General features: G+C 35.9%; 1 protein-coding gene across 2 annotated transcripts in view; it reads right to left on the bottom strand.

The window, feature by feature from the left end:
- LOC142339212 (DNA topoisomerase I, mitochondrial-like) overlaps positions 1 to 14,930 on the bottom strand; it is a 42,586-nt gene extending 27,656 nt beyond the window's left edge. For both annotated transcript variants that reach the window (XM_075389059.1, XM_075389060.1), the window contains exons 1-8: positions 14,667 to 14,930; positions 14,518 to 14,589; positions 13,965 to 14,297; positions 13,773 to 13,895; positions 11,024 to 11,211; positions 10,561 to 10,702; positions 3,442 to 3,585; positions 2,947 to 3,132 (exon numbers count right to left, since the gene is read on the bottom strand). In XM_075389059.1, coding sequence (XP_075245174.1) covers positions 2,947 to 3,132; positions 3,442 to 3,585; positions 10,561 to 10,702; positions 11,024 to 11,211; positions 13,773 to 13,895; positions 13,965 to 14,297; positions 14,518 to 14,589; positions 14,667 to 14,897 — 1,419 coding nt within the window. In that variant the 5' untranslated portion in view covers positions 14,898 to 14,930. The remainder of the gene's footprint in view (positions 1 to 2,946; positions 3,133 to 3,441; positions 3,586 to 10,560; positions 10,703 to 11,023; positions 11,212 to 13,772; positions 13,896 to 13,964; positions 14,298 to 14,517; positions 14,590 to 14,666) is intronic.
- Positions 14,931 to 16,060: the final 1,130 nt, after the last annotated feature.

Here is a 16,060-nt window from a genome sequence, read left to right as displayed (position 1 = left end):
TTAATTGATCACTGCTTTATCTCGAAGAACCAAATTTTTGAAGCCAGTGTTCTAGAGTCGACTCTTGGAGTTGATCATTTCACAATAGTATATCAGTCATCATTAAAAATAGATCACAGTGATAAGAAAAGGCAGTTTTTGATACGTAATACCCAGAAATATTCAAGATCAAATTTCAATCGTGACATTGCGCTGCAAGATTGGTCGCCTATGTACCAGATAAATGAGCCGAACGAAATGTTTTTAAAATTTATCGAAATTTTTGAAAATATACTGAGTTGTCATGCACCCTTGAAGTTGGTAGAAAGTAGTACCAAAAAACAACAAAAGCAATGGTTGACAAAAGAATTACGTGGTCTCATAAATGAAAAACACCGTCTCTTTAATGCGTGGAAGAAAAACCCAAAATCAGAGATTTATAACATTTACAAATCTTTACGCAATTCAGTGAATAGAAAACTAAAAAAAGCTGCAGATGATTACACAAAGAGTTTTTTCCAGCAGCTACCAACTTCAAGAGAACAATGGAAATTCATCAAAAACAGGATCAATTCCAACAGCCAAATAGAAAAAATTGACAAATTAAGGGAAGATAGTCATTTTGTTGAGGATGACAGAGAGATTGCCAATGTTCTTAATAATTGTTTTGCGAGACTAGGATTATACAAAGGCAAAGACGTTGCTCCAAATTGTTCTTCCCTAACATTTGATGGACCGGAATTTAGCTTCCGACCAGTCACCAGAAAAGAATTGTATAATGTTATTGATAATCTACCTAAGCATAAATCTCCCGGACCGGGCTATATACCAGCATGGGCGCTAAAAGATAGTAAACTGTCTATTGGAACTCTTTTACAATTTGTTGTCAATGAATGTATAAACAAAAACACGTTTCCTAATATTTTGAAAACAGCGCATGTTACACCTGTCTATAAGAAGGGAGACCGACTAGAACCAGAAAACTATCGACCCATATCAGTCACACCAACTCTAGCAAAAATTTTTGAGCGATTACTACTTGAACAACTAACTCACCACCTAACTCTTAATGGTCTGATTAAAAAGAATCAATTCGGCTCTCAAAAGCAAAAGTCCTGTCTCGATACAATCATTTCATTAACTGAAAAGATTAACCAATGCGTTGACGAAAACGAAATTGTTGTCACACTCTTTTTAAACTTAGCAAAGGCTTTCAACTCAATATCTATAGATGTTTTTATGAACAAAATAAAAAGGTATGGAATTGGAGAAAATGCAAGAATCTTATTAAACTCTTTCCTTTGTGATAGAAAGCAGTGTGTAAAAAATGGGATAGCAAAATCAGATTGGGTTGTCATAAATCACGGTGTTCCTCAGGGGACTGTCTTAGGGCCTCTAATTTTTATACTTTATGTCAACGATTTCAGTGAAGCTGTATCAACGAATTGTGATGTATTACAGTTTGCCGATGATACAGCAATTCTATGTCATGCAAAGAATGAAGTAAATTTGCAGCTAATAGCTGAAGATACATTAAACAAGACAGATCAATATATGAAACAAAACAGGTTAACTTTGAATGAGAAAAAAACGGAATTAATGGTGTTCAGGAATGAAAAATTGCCGATCATTGAAACTGTCGATTTCAAGGGACACCGATTGGAAGCATCTGAAAAATGTAGATATTTAGGTGTAATAATTGATAGGGAACTGACATACCAAAATCAACTAAATAAGGTTATCAGTAAAATGGCTTCAGCAATCAGATCCTTATATTTGGTTCGTTATCAGGTACCGCTAAAAACAAGAATAAATCTTTTTAAATCACTAGTTTTGTCTCATTTAGATTTTAGCGCAATTTTTTTTTCAAAATTTACCATCTTACTCTATTGACAGAATTAAAAAACAGATAAACTGGGGAATAAAAGTTTGCTTTATGAAAACCAAATACGATACTGCCAGAGATCTACTTCTGGAGACTAAAATTCTTCCAGCAGAGCTCCAAATAACACGGGTGTCTTTAAATAGGTTTTTCAATATTCTCCAACAAACAAGAAATCGCTCTAATAAACATTTCAGATTTTTAGAAAACGTGCCTATTATTGTAAACAAACGAACCCATAACCTCTTCTTAGAACAAAAATGTAAGTCAAAATGGAGTAATGGTTCAATTGTTCGTAACTTTATTCGAAAATGGAACACACTTCCAATTACAATTAGAAAAGAAACGTCGAAGACCAAATTTAAACAAAAAGTTACAGCGGAAATGCTTAAACGACACGAAAGAGTTCCAATAGACAGAAGGGTTGCAGGATTTAAACATATTTTTTATTAAATTATTTTAAGAAAACCGAACCTTAGTTTGTTATAAATTAGAAAAAAATAATGTTTGATTAATAAATTTCTAACATGTAACATTAACCAAGTGGTTAGTTTAATTTACACGTTTGCAGATTAAAAAAAACCACTAGCGAGAAAGCGAATTCTTGTTCAGACACCGTTTTCGCAGTCTACTTTAAAATTAGAGCGAAAAAAATTCACGCCGCAAAACCACTCGCTTTTTCGCTCCCCTTCCTGTTTCGGCGTGACGAAAAACACCACTCCAATTTGACTTCAAAAATTATGAAAATGTGTGAACACATCTTAAAGACAGCGCCCCAATACAATTCAAATTATTTGAATTGTAAAAAAACCACGAGCACCGCAATATAGCTACGCTCAGCTTACAGCTTCGCAGCTATAATAATAAAACTACGTTCATCACACATTCGATTTGATTTCATGGAGTGAACAGACGCCGAACTGTGTGAACTTTTGTGATCAGCTGCTGAGAATTCTTATCCATCATGATCTGAATCATGAACAAAAGTAGAAATTCAAGTCACTGAAAGAGCATATAGAATTGCTAACAGTCTTGCAAGACACCAAAACAAGGTTTCTGGCTAAACACTTTTCAATTTCACTCACCCGCTTGTCAACAGGTACAAAGTTGTGATATCGAATGGAGTCCTTTCCGAGGAAGTCAAACTCAACCACATTCTCTTTGTCCTCAATCTGGTCGTGCAATTTCACGTGTTCAACTCGTAGAGAACAACAGCCAACTGTGTCTGCCTGTTCGTCTGAGTCTTTCTCGTTACCCGCCCTCAAAGCCAACTGAAATACAACAGATAATTCCCCACTTTATGAACACCTCTGCGAAAATTTGCCATGTTTGATTCAGCCACACAATACGCAAAAAGATTACAAATGAACTTCCAAGAATAAAACAATCCACTGATATTTTGGCACTTTGCCGGCCCCACATCCCCCCTGTTACGCTATACGAGCCATTACAACACTTTAGAGCACTTAATAGCTTGCTCACATCGGTTAAGGAAATCCATTGCTGAAGCACACCCGAGAAAGGCAACGCTGCTCAGACTCGCCTTTCTTTTAATTGGATGATTGGAAATACTGACTCACTTTGTCGATGAAATATAGAGCCACAGCTCTTTGCCTTACAACCATCTCCTTCGCCTTGAACTGGGCCACATAGTCCTCTCTGATCTGATCAATGTACGTGTGCAAATGTCGCGCCTTCTCGTACTTCAACCAATCTTTCTCTCCCTAAAAAACATGTACACGGCCGATTCACGTTTTAAAACTGATACATTTTCCCATTGTCTCCTATAGCAAGAATCTTTAATTAAAAGTTTTAAACGCTGAATCCCGGCGACTTTAAATTCAAGAAATTGAAGCTGGTAAGATGATTGATGTCTATAATTGAATGTCTTCTAGCCAATAACAGAATTCTTATCAACACTACTATTTTCGTTGTTAATTATTGCTCGTTATCTCGAGCTTCGCTGACACGACTAGGTCCCCTTTTTCCGGCCTTCTCCATCTTATTTGAACATAACCTTTGTTTATTTGTACTGTAGATTAGAAATCGTCAAAAAAAGCTCGGGTTTATTCTGCTCATGCCGACTATACCATCAAGACAAGGAAAATAGAACACCTACAGTTACAACTTCAAGAAATATACTTGGTCAGGTAGTTTTACCACAAAATATGTGAAGATTTCTAATCGTTTCCATTTTATCAAAAACGCAGCTTTAGAATAACTCAAATTGTTGATTGTTTTCGCCTGAGATGGCGATTTGAGTAAATTGCCAATTGTCATTCACAAAGATTTCCCATGGATAACAGGAAATACTTCTGGACAAAAACCTAGACTTTGAGAAACATAAAAAACTAAAACTATAAAAGTCGGAAAACAGTGAAACTTAAGTCGAATTGTTGCATTTGATCTGGAAATCACTATCGATTATGTGCAAAAAAAAACATTTATCAGCGGGAATGACCAAAGGAAGAAATTCATGTACAATCATCAACAATGGTTTAATGCAATAGCAGTTTCAAGAGTTTGAATTTCAATTTGGGTCATTGGCTCTAAACTGTGCACTGTTAACGCGCTACGGAGCCACTTTAAACACCGTGGAGGGTTTTTACTGGCTTTTCTTGATTGCGATTCCTTCTCATTGTGTACCTCTGGCTAGCCGCGTTTGCAGTTGTTAGTGGTCATTGTTTGGCAGGAAGGTAAATAAAACTGTTTTGTCCGGGAGGGGAGAGAAAGAAAGAATCAGTAAGAGAAAAAAAGTAAGGTAACAAAACTAAAAGAAGGGTTGAGCAGAGATCTGCTATGTCTCTTTACTCCGAGATAGCTGTTCCGCGTGGAGGGGTCGAACTCCAGCTGTGTCTTTCATTTCGTATACTGACGTGTTACGCCAAAATACACACGTTTTGACTGGAGAATTGCCATCACAATACAATTTTCGTTCATTTTTTGTGGCTTAAATCAGTAAGAAGAACAAAGTAGAAGGTTTGATTTTCAGGTAGCCTACCCAATCAGAAGGTCCAATGTGCTTTTGCAATTGTTCTATGGACATTGCCTTTTTCTTTTCTATAGGACGTAAATTTGATTCAATTTTGTTCTTTTGTGCACGCTTGATACAGTCCTTTGCCAGTCGCATCTGAAGTTTTCTTATGCTAGGTGAGTTAGATTTTTCGTGCAAGTTTTGCACGGTATACCATTGAGGTTTCCTAAAACAAATTCTGTGCTTTTTGCATTTTAGAGATGACCGTTTGCGATTGTTTGCGCAAGCAGGCGTTTGCATATAGAAATAAAGGCCAGATCCAGGACTTCTACAGCAGTAGTAAACTTTCTTGTTCAACATTGCGGTTAATTAGGCGCCACAGCTGGAAAATTCACTTGCTTGCACTGGTTGTTACGTCTTTGCAATGTTCATTCTAATTGAGGTGTGGCATCATTGTTATTCCTAAGAATTTGATGGCTTTCGCTTCTTCAATTTGTTTTCCGTTGATATTTAGGCTAAGGCTTGTTTGTCTTTTCGAAGGGTTTCTGAATAGCATTAACATGGCGTTGGCGTGATTTATTTTGATTTTCAGCCTATTACACCAATTTATGAGTTTGTTAAGTCATGCTTGGAGTTTGCTTTGCATTAACTGACTGGACTTTGACCTGTAATATAATGCGAACTCATCTGCGAACTGAGAAATTTCAGCTGAAGTTTCTGGTATGTTCGCGATATAAATTAAGAACAACGTAGGCGCCAGAACGCTCCCTGGAGACACCAGCTGTTGGTTAGAATTTCTCGCTTCTTGTATTCTCGATTTTTACGTAAACGTTTCTTTGTTAGAGGAATTTACCCATTTGATGATTTTCTACCGTATACTAATTTCGTTACGTTTCTCCATCAACCCTAATCTTCAGACTGCAACAAAAGCTTTTTCTATATCGACGCAAACAATTCCCACTAATTCTGACCATTGATATGCTTCACTTATATGTTGAGCCAATACAATGAGACTATCAGTTGTGCATCTGTTTGCTCTGTATGCACTTTGTTGTGGTCCAAAGACTTTGGTTGCTTCACAGTGGCCTAGGATGAGATTTTTAACAACAGCGAGAATTATCAACCAGATTGATCAAAAAATTTCACACCTCAATAACTATAAATTATCGTTAACGCGACACCATAAGCTTACAGAAATTGAAGGTAATCTTGAGAAAATTTCCAAACCCAGAGACTTTAAAATTCTCCGTTACTATTAAGCTTAAGCACTCAACAAATAAAGATAACAAAACTGCCATCAGCTTTGAATTGCACATTTTAAAAATTATCCTCCTAGAGCATACTCACTAATGCTTGACAGTAACCCCTATTTGGATGCGGAAAATTAGTAGTACCGGCACCATTGATTAAGAGGTAAAATTGATTGAGCGAACCTCCGAAAACTAAATTTACATCTAATACTCTTATATTTCACACTATAGGTATATAAGAGAACTTTATGCACGCTGGAAGGTAGAGAGAGAAAGAATAAGTAAGAGAAAACAGGAAGAGAATTAGGCAAAAACTAGAAGGGTTGAGAAGCAATCTGTTATGTCTTCACTTCGAGACAGCTGTGCCGCGTGGGGGATCAAACTCCCGCTGCGTTTTTCATTTCGTATAATGACGTGTTGCGCCAATACAAACACGTTTTGACTGGAGAATTGCCATACATTTTTTGTGGCTTAAATCAGTAAGCAGAAGAAAGCAGAAGGTTTGATTTTCAGGTAGCCTACCCAATCAGAAGGTAAAATGTGCTTTTGAAGTTGTTTCTGGACATTGCCTTTTCTTTTCTATAAGACGTAAAATTGATTCAATTTTCTTCTTTTGTGCGCGCTTGATATAGTCTTTTGACAGTCTTATCTGAAGTTTTCTTATACTAGGTGAGTTAGATTTTCGGGTAATTTTTGCACGTTACACTATCGAATCTTCCTTAAACAAATTCTCAATGCTCTGTGCTGCGCTTTTTGCATTTTAGAGATGACCATTTGCGATTGTTTGAGCAAGCAAGCGTTTGCATATAGAAAAAAGGCCAGATCCAGGACCTCTACAGTAGTAAACTTTCCAACTTTCCTGTTCAATATTGAGGTTGCCTATGCGCCACAAGTGGAGGATTCGCTTGTTTGCTCTGGTTTTTATGACTTTACAATGTTCATTCCAATTCAGGTGTGGCATCATTGTTATTCCTAAGAATTTGATGGCTTTCGCTTTTTCAATTTGTATTCCGTTGATATTTAGGATAAAGCTTGTTTGTCTTTTCGAAGGGTTTCTGAATAGCATTAACTTGGCTTTGGCGTGATTTATTTTGATTTTTAGACTATTACACCAATTTATGAGTTTGTTAAGTCATGCTTGGAGTTTTCTTTGCATTACCTGACTGGACTTTGAGCTGTAATATAATGCGAACTCATCTGCGAACTGAGAAATTTCAGCTGAAGTTTCTGGTATGTTTGCGATATAAATTAAGAACAACGTAGGCGCCAGAACGCTCCCTGGAGACACCAGCTGTTGGCTAGAAATTCTCGCTTCTTGCATTCTTGATTTTTACGTATACGTTTCTTTGTTAGAGGAAAGAATTTACCCATATGATGATTTTCTTCCGTATACTAATTTCGTTAAGTTTCTCAATCAACCCTTTTCTCCAGACTGCATCAAAAGCTTTATTTATATCGAGGCAAACAAGTCCCACCATTTCTGACCATTGGTATGCTTCACTTATATGCTGAGTCAAAACAATGAGCTTATCAGTTCTGCATATGTTTGCTCTGTATGCACTTTGTTGTGGTCGAAAGACTTTGGTTGCTTCACAACGGCCAAGGATGAGATTTTTAACAACAGCGAGATTTAACAGCGAGATTGAACAAAAATATGTCACACCTGAAAAACTATGAATTATTTCTAACGCGATATGCTTCACAGTGGTCTAGGATGAGATTTTTAACAACAGCGAGATTTATCAGCAAGATTGAACAAAAATATGTCACACCTCAATAACTATAAATTATTTTTAACGCGATACCATATACTTACAGAAATTGAAGTTAAACCGGAGAAAATTTTAAACCCAGAGAATTTTGTAAAATTCTCTGTTACTATTAAGCTTAAGCACTCAACAAATAAAGATAACAAAACTGCCATCAGCTTTGAACTGCACATTTTAAAAATTATCCTCCTAGAGCATAATCACTAATGCTTAGAGTAACCCCTATTTGGATACGGAAAATTATTAGTACCGGCACAATTGATTAAGCGGCAAAATTGATTGAGCGAACCTCCGAAAACTAAATTTACCTAAGACCTTTTTACTTTACACCATAAGTATAAGTCTCCAAAACAGTTTCTGTGAATCAAAAATATGTTCACAACCAATTTTTGTTTTGGTCCAGTATTATATCTGCAAGACCTGAAAAATATTCATTGGCCCTTGAAGATCAATTAACACGAAAATGAACTAAAATTTAGAAAAAGAAAACAATAGCAAATTATTAGGAAACGTTACTGAAAATTTAAATATAAATTTCAGAATCATTTCAGAATCATAACAGTGGCTATTCAGTAACCCAATTCCAAGCTTTAAAAAACTCATTGGCTCATAGATCGATAGGCAATAATTTTTAGAAAAAAATTCAAACTCCAAAAAAGAAATTCGTTCTATTAATATTCTGAACACCATTCAACTGTCCCCTAGAGACTATTTAATAACATACTATCAAACCCCGGATGTGGTTACCTGGCTACTGAGGCAAGAAAAAAAAATAAATAGAATACAAATCTTTTTTAAAAAAAACTTGAAAATGCAAATTTATCAAAAACTTCTAGAAGTCGAATAGTTAAATTGTTGAAAACAAATCCATTGAAACTAAAAACCATGCAATAACTTCTTATCAGAACGTGGATTAAGTTTTTTCGCACTTGAGAATGGACGAATATCAACAACTGACAAACTTTAGGAAGCCTTAAAAAAATTGCAGATTTTATCAAAAAAATGCTAAAATTCAAGACATAAAAACGTTAAAACCATTCCATTGTTGCTAAAAACTATGCAGCGCCCTATTAGAAAACCTCAAAGGAGATTGCCTGGTCCCTGAAGCCGGAAAAACTGAAAAACTGAGGAAAATTTTCAAAAGCCTGAAAAAAATTCAAAATTTGTCAAAAAAAAATTGCTAAAATTTGTGATATTCAAAAGTTGAAAATTAATCCATGGCAACTAAAAATTTTTCAATAACTTACTATCCAATTCCTGATGAGGTTTTTTGGCCCCGGGGACTCAAACAACTTGAATAATGACAATAAATGTCAAAAAAGATCAAAAAAATTGCAAGTTTTGTCAAAAATTGCTAAAATACATGCTGGCAAAAACATGAAAATCATTCCATTACTACTAGAAACTATGCAGTAATCTATCATCAAACCCTTTATCAAAACTTAGAGGAGGTTTTTTGACACCTAGGGCTAAAAAACTCAAAAAACCTGAAAAAAATTGCAAAAATTAGTAATGGTCATAACGTAGTAATGGTCAAAAAAGTTAATGGTCATAACAAGTTATTTTGTCTCGCAAAAGGCCTTCGTCATTTTTCAAAAACTTCAACGTAAGACTAAAACAAAAAAAATTAAAAAAATCACAAAAAAATGAAAAATTGCACCATTTTGAGCCCAAAAACTCCTAAAAATGACATGTTAACCTTTAATTAAGGCCATCCCAGCAGCCGCACCACTATAAGCACTTGAAAGACTACTGAAGCTCACTTTGGGCCTCTAATGAAACCTAATTCCCGCTGGACTTAACCTGTTTATCCCGTTTTGAAAGATCAAAGTCATTGAAAAATGTGTGAACACACCTTAAAAAAAACACAGCGCCCCAATACAATTCAAATTCTTTGAATTAAAAAAAGACCGACAGGACTAATATAATTGCTACGAACTTTGTTTGAGAGCATTTAAAAATGTGTGAACAGATCTTTAAAAAAAGACAGTGCACCCAATACAATTCACATTCTTTGAATTGTAAAAAAAACCCTGATGTCTCCAATAACAGCCGCTATCGCTTCGTGGCAATTAAAAATAGCAAACAAGGGGCAATAAGTTATGAATTACAATTCAAATTATTTGACAAAGAAAACTGAAAACCTAGACATTGTTTTGCCTAAGAATTCATTTTGACAATCTTCTAAAAAAACCCGGTCAATGGAAAAAACAGTGAAAACACAAGTCAAATTGGCTCACAAGGACAAAAACCTTCGTTCGAAACCAAAATTTTGTTCAAACGCCATTTTTCACTGAACTTTAAAACCAGTGTTAAGAATTCACGTTTTAAAACTACTCGCTTTTTTGCTCCATTTATTACTTGGTGTAACCAAAAAATATATTGCTCCAATTAGACTTATTGACAGCACAAAGCCGAAAACTGTAGGAACAGTTCTTACAATAAGAAAAAGACACCCCAAATACAGTTCAAATTCTTTGAATTGCAAAGCCGCGATGAGACTAATAATAGCCTCGCTAAAAGTTAGTGGCTATCGAAAATCTCATTTCAATAAGTGTACAAAACATTTGTCGCAAAATTCCAAGGCCTGGTAAACAATCAATGGAACACCAATAAGAGCTCCACTCAGCTATGGCTAAATAGCTGAGCAGAGCATTCTGAACAGAATCATTATCAGACTTCTAAGAACACAGAAAAGACGCGTACCTTGAGCCTCGATGTGGCACCCAGCATGACATATTTGCCCTGATTCTGCACATTTTCTACCCAATTGGCCAGCCATGTGACTGTGTTGTCATGTCTGATTTCTTTCCACTTATGTCCCTCTGGACATGGTATCCGTACACCTCTGAAAACAACAAAACGGTCATCAATACTGATTAAAGACTTCTAGGGCCCATCTCGTTTTGTGAATAGGACTTGTTCCAAGAATAGGTCCTCTAATTTCTATCATCTTCGGCAATGACATACATGTAGCTCGATAATGGACGCCTGCTGACAGAAGCTAGGAGTTTCATAAGGAGCAGGGACGGTATAGATCATTCAAACGTCCATTCATTCATTCAATCAATCATCGTACATATGCTGCTGTCTTTAATTCTTGCAATCGAGTTTATAGTGTTACAAATTGACGGTCAACTTAATTACACATGACGCTGGTTCAACGAACTTAGAACAATTGATGACGATGTCTTCTGGAAAAACTCGTCGTTTTAATTTTCCCATCTTTGGGTGTTCTCCTCTTCCTCTGAACAGACTGGGGGGTTCTATTCGGAAGTTGCCCACCCTCTGTTTGTGTCCATCTACAATCGCGTAACCGTATTCTTCAACAAGCGCCTCGTTCTTCTTCTTTTCTTCCTGAAACCAAAACCTTTTCCGTCACTCAATGAGTAAAATTGAATGGGTCCAAGTTGTCAGACTCAAAATAAAACATTTCGTACCATGTTTTTTTAACTAACACATAGCCGGCAGATTGCCGGAAAAAAGCCACGATAGACGCTTGGGACCTTCCATGAATTGAAACAACTAAGAACTAAGATTGACAGATCGACCACCAGTCTCTTAATAGACCACTAGACTTTTTGTTTAGATTCGGAGTGTGATATTTCTGAGACATACGCTCTATATGGAAAAAAGCCCTAATGGAGCTTTTTCAAAATTAATGTTCGAAATCAAAAACTCCAGACTGTAATACACAAGAATTAGGGAATACACGACTGGCACTACTTAGATGCACACTATTGATCTTTAACTAGTAAACACTCATAAAAATTAAAGTCCCATAAGTGAGTTCAGAGGTCATTTTTTGAGTGAAGTAAGTCACGCAATTGATCTCAAAGCAAAACAAATGACGTCACACACAAATTTTAACTGCAACGCAGTAGAAGTCACTAAAGTCATTGAAAAAGTCAATTCCAAGAAATCAGGTCGTAAAAATCATCGATTGAGAAGACGAATTTAAAAAAACATAGCAAGACAAGTCTTGACGTACAATTCACAGAACTGAAAGAAAAGCTGAGAACTAATGTACCTGGCAAGTAGAAAAATTAAAATCCAGGCCAAAAAGACAATCTCAAAACTTGAGAAACTAAAATAATCAAACTAAACAAAAAAATCATTGCTAGAACTCATGAAGCTTTTACTCTGAAGGCCAAATATGTTACAATTCATAATACTCATTCCTTCACGCACAAGAATTGAAAGAGATTTATTATCCACTAAGGATAAATTAACTCGACAAGTACGACAAAAATTTCAAAAAAACTGACAAGTATAAAATTTAAACAACGTTGCTAAATATTGCAAGAAAACGTCCACAAACAGTATTTTGTCTCTGGATTTCTGTCATGTAACCCATCTGCGAAACCGTAAAAAGTTTTGATTGCTTGTAAAGATCATTAAACTCAGAAAATGACGAACGATTTTCAAGAACCAAAAACTGTAAATTTTAACACAATCTTGCAAAAATTCGTAATGTTAACATCCTTGAAATCATTTATTGTTTCCAGGGACTAACCAGCATCTCTATTTCAAACCACATATATTTTCACTGGCTCATAAAGATCAAAAAAATTCGAAAATGATACTAACTATCAGAAATATTAAAATTTTTAATCAGAAAAAATGCTAAAACTTTTGTTATCAAAATATTGATAACCAATCCATTACCTTTAGCAACTATGCAGTAAGTTATTATCAAACCCTATAGGAGATTCCTGCGCCGATGGTGCCGGAAAAACTTTCAAAAATCTTGAATGGCAAGTTTTGTAAAAAAAAACGACTAAAAATCGTGAAAAAAAATGAAAACCAATTCATTGCCATTAGAAACTATGCCCTAGAGGAGGTTTCTTGGCCCTTGAAGTTGGAGAAACCTAAATTTTCAAAAATTCCAAATTTTATATAAAAAAAATTGCCAAAATTTGTGATATTAATATGCTAAAACCCATTCCGTAGCAGCGAAAAATTTTCAGTAACCTATTATCAAACCCTATAGCAGATTTCCTGGGGCTGAAAAAACTTCGATAATGACAAAAAGTTTAAAAAGATTTATAAATCGCAAGTTTTATCAAAGAATCGCTAAAATTTGTGATTCTAAAATGAAAACCATTCCATTACCACTAGAACCTATGCAGTAATCTAATATCAAACTCTGGAGAGGTTCTTTGACACAAAGGGCTGGAAAAACTCAAAAATTGACAAACTCTCAAAAAACATGAAAAATTCTTTAAAAACTATTATAAACTTGCGTGTTTGTTTCGAGCACCAAAAAATACAGCACTTAAAATGTTGAAAAAAAATTAATTATTTCATATAAAAGATTTTAATGAACTTTAACAAAGCCTCGAATTTAGACTGGTCCAAAAACAGTCCAAAAATATGAAAAAACGCAAAAGATTGCAACATTTTGGGCTATAAACTATAAATTATCGTTTAACCTTGAAATACGGCCTTTCCAACAGCTTCACCACTCAAAAAACAGTAAAAATCAAAGTGAAATTGCCGCATGTGAACAAAAGACCACTAGCGAGAAAGCGAATTTTTGTTCAAACACCGTTTTCTCCCTCTTATTTAAACTTAGAGTAAGAAAATTTCACGCCGCAAAACTACTCGCCTTTTCACTCCACTTCCTCTTTCGGCGTGACCAAAATCACTACTCCAATTTGACTTCAAAAATCATGAAAATGTGAGAACAGATCTTAAAAAAAGACAGCGCCCCAATACAATTCAAATTCTTTGAATTGTAAAAAAGACAGTCCCCCAATATAATTCAAATTCTTTGAATTGTAAAAAGACACAGCACCAATACAATCCAATTCTTGGATTGTAAAAAACCACGATGTCCCCAATAATAGCCACAATCGCTTCACGGCTATTAATAAAAGTAATTGAGTCTGATAAAAAACTAAGAATGTTCTTACCAATTTCTCCTCTTTTGACCTGTTTTTCCGTATCTCTGTCTGGGCTTTATAATACTCGTGAATTTCTTTGAAATTGCACCGTCTCAAATCGGTAATTAATTCTTTTTCTTCTTTATTCATCTCCTAAAAATGCATAATTAAAAACATAAGCAAAACGTACATCAAAAACATAAGAACTACTCTAAAACTTACTCCTCTCCAGTCGTGAAAAAAGTTTCTGTTAAACACTTCTTTACTCGTGTAGTCGTGCTCAAGCATTTTGGCATAAAATGTAGCGACTTCCTCGGCCGCCTCTGACAGTCTAACTGGCTTGCCATCGTAGTAAAAATTAACATCTTTAGGGAGTGGTACATAAGGTGCTGCGAACACAACACCCTTGTGCTCGAGAGTTCTCCATCGCTGGCCCTCGGGAAGAGGTTCCTCTTCCCACCACTTCCAAACTGGCTGTTCCTCCTTTTTCACTCTTTTAACGGGAGTCTGTTGACCTCCTTGGGAGGCACGCTTTTTGGCAGGCGTTCCAGGTTCCTCAAATCAAGCTTTCATTTCACATAAAAAGCTACTATCCATCCGTACAACATAAAAGATCGATTCACTCAAATTTATACGGAAAGCAAATTGCGGATCTAATGAATACAGGGGAAATCCTCGAATACTGCTATTACCGCATTGGCAGAAGTCATCACAAAAAGAAAACTCCAATCAGAGAAATATCAAAAACACAAGAAATACACAAAGCATAACTAACTGTTTTCACTTTTTTGGGTTTCACATCTTCATCGCTATCCCCTGCAGATGCTTTCCGCTTCTTGTCCTTATGCTAAAAAGTATCAATCTGAAGAATATGCTTCAACTTTAATGGAAACTTTCAATGTGCGCAGTTAAGTATTGCATTACCTTTTTCAACTTCTTTTCGTCTTTGCTCCTATGTTTGTCTTTTTTCTCCTTGTTTTTATCTTTCTTTTTCTTTTTGTCTTTATCCTTATGTTTCTTCTTCTTTTCTCTTTCCTCTGTCTCAGGTTCTTCTTTGACTTCTTCTTTCACGCTCCCGTTGGAATGACCATTATGGAACTCTTGCCCGTTGGCCTGGGGCGAGTCGGGCTCAACTTTTGGTTCCACTTCAACCATTCAAAATCTGAAGAACACAGAAGGGCACATTTTTATCCTGAAATGTGACTCTTTTGTTTTTGACCCCCTCAGTACGTTATGCTATCCCAGATAAAAATTAGCTGTGATTAAATGATGGTGAATCACGTACCCCATGGCGTTGCAATAACTACTGGGCGATGTAATAATGCAACATCTAAAAAGGGGATCACAGACGGAAAGCAACCCCGAACTTGTACCCAAGGTTAATCTGTGTTAGCTCCCCGACGGAAGTCAGAATCAAGCATCGAAAGCTTCTGTTGTCAGAACCATGCGTCTTCATGTTGTTGTGCTTTCTCTCAGCACACAGCTGAAGGGCGCATTCGGTCCACTCCCTTCGATCTAAAATAGTAACCATTTGTTTCTGCACAGGGTCCAGTCACAGAATAGCTGACCACGTGCAGAAAAATCGGTATTAACGCATTTCCACAAGTTGAGCAACTACTCCTTAATCGACACAAACTTGTGATGTCAATATATTTATCGAGTCGATTTGCTCATCTTCAAGTTCTGTAGAAGAAATGGACTCTAGCTTTCTCAGTTTGTTTGGGTTATATCTCACCAACCTTCCACTGGAAACACGGATCGTGTATATTCAAACACCTGAAGAGCCTGACCAAGGCGAAATGGTTGCCGAAGGTAATGACCTTTGACAGTAGGACCATTGGATCGGGTAGCGATAAAGCAGACATTCTGAATGCGTCTCATTCAGACTTCACCCCAGCCGATGGTTTGTGTATCGAAGATTTCAAAATGAAAACCCGACCTTAACGAACTTCAATGTCTCAAAAAGCATACTTCGTGAGATTATATCATCATTAGTAGTAGTAGTAGTAAAAGACTTAAATTCCAACAACAGGAATACATAGTAAAAGAAAGACATGACAGTACAAATTAACAAAGCACAGTAGCAAATTAAGATCTGCAGTCCACACAGCGACATTTAAGAAAATATGTACATGGCCGAAAGTAATTAAAAGAAAGTGTTTTGGCTATGAGAAAATTATCTAAATTCTTACAAAAAATATTGAAAGATGACCTAAAGTCAATGACGTTGATAGAAATTAAGTAATTGGCGGAGTGGATAGTTCGACTAAGAAAACAGTTGTCAGTTTTGAATTTTTTGTTCAACGGTTGTTCAAAAA

The sequence above is a fragment of the Convolutriloba macropyga genome, chromosome 5 (assembly GCF_964194025.1).
Source record: "Convolutriloba macropyga chromosome 5, txConMacr16.3, whole genome shotgun sequence".
NCBI classification, from domain to species: Eukaryota; Metazoa; Xenacoelomorpha; order Acoela; family Convolutidae; genus Convolutriloba; species Convolutriloba macropyga.
The sequence above is the reverse complement of the archived record's forward strand: the minus strand, read 5'-3'. Positions and strand labels throughout refer to the sequence as shown.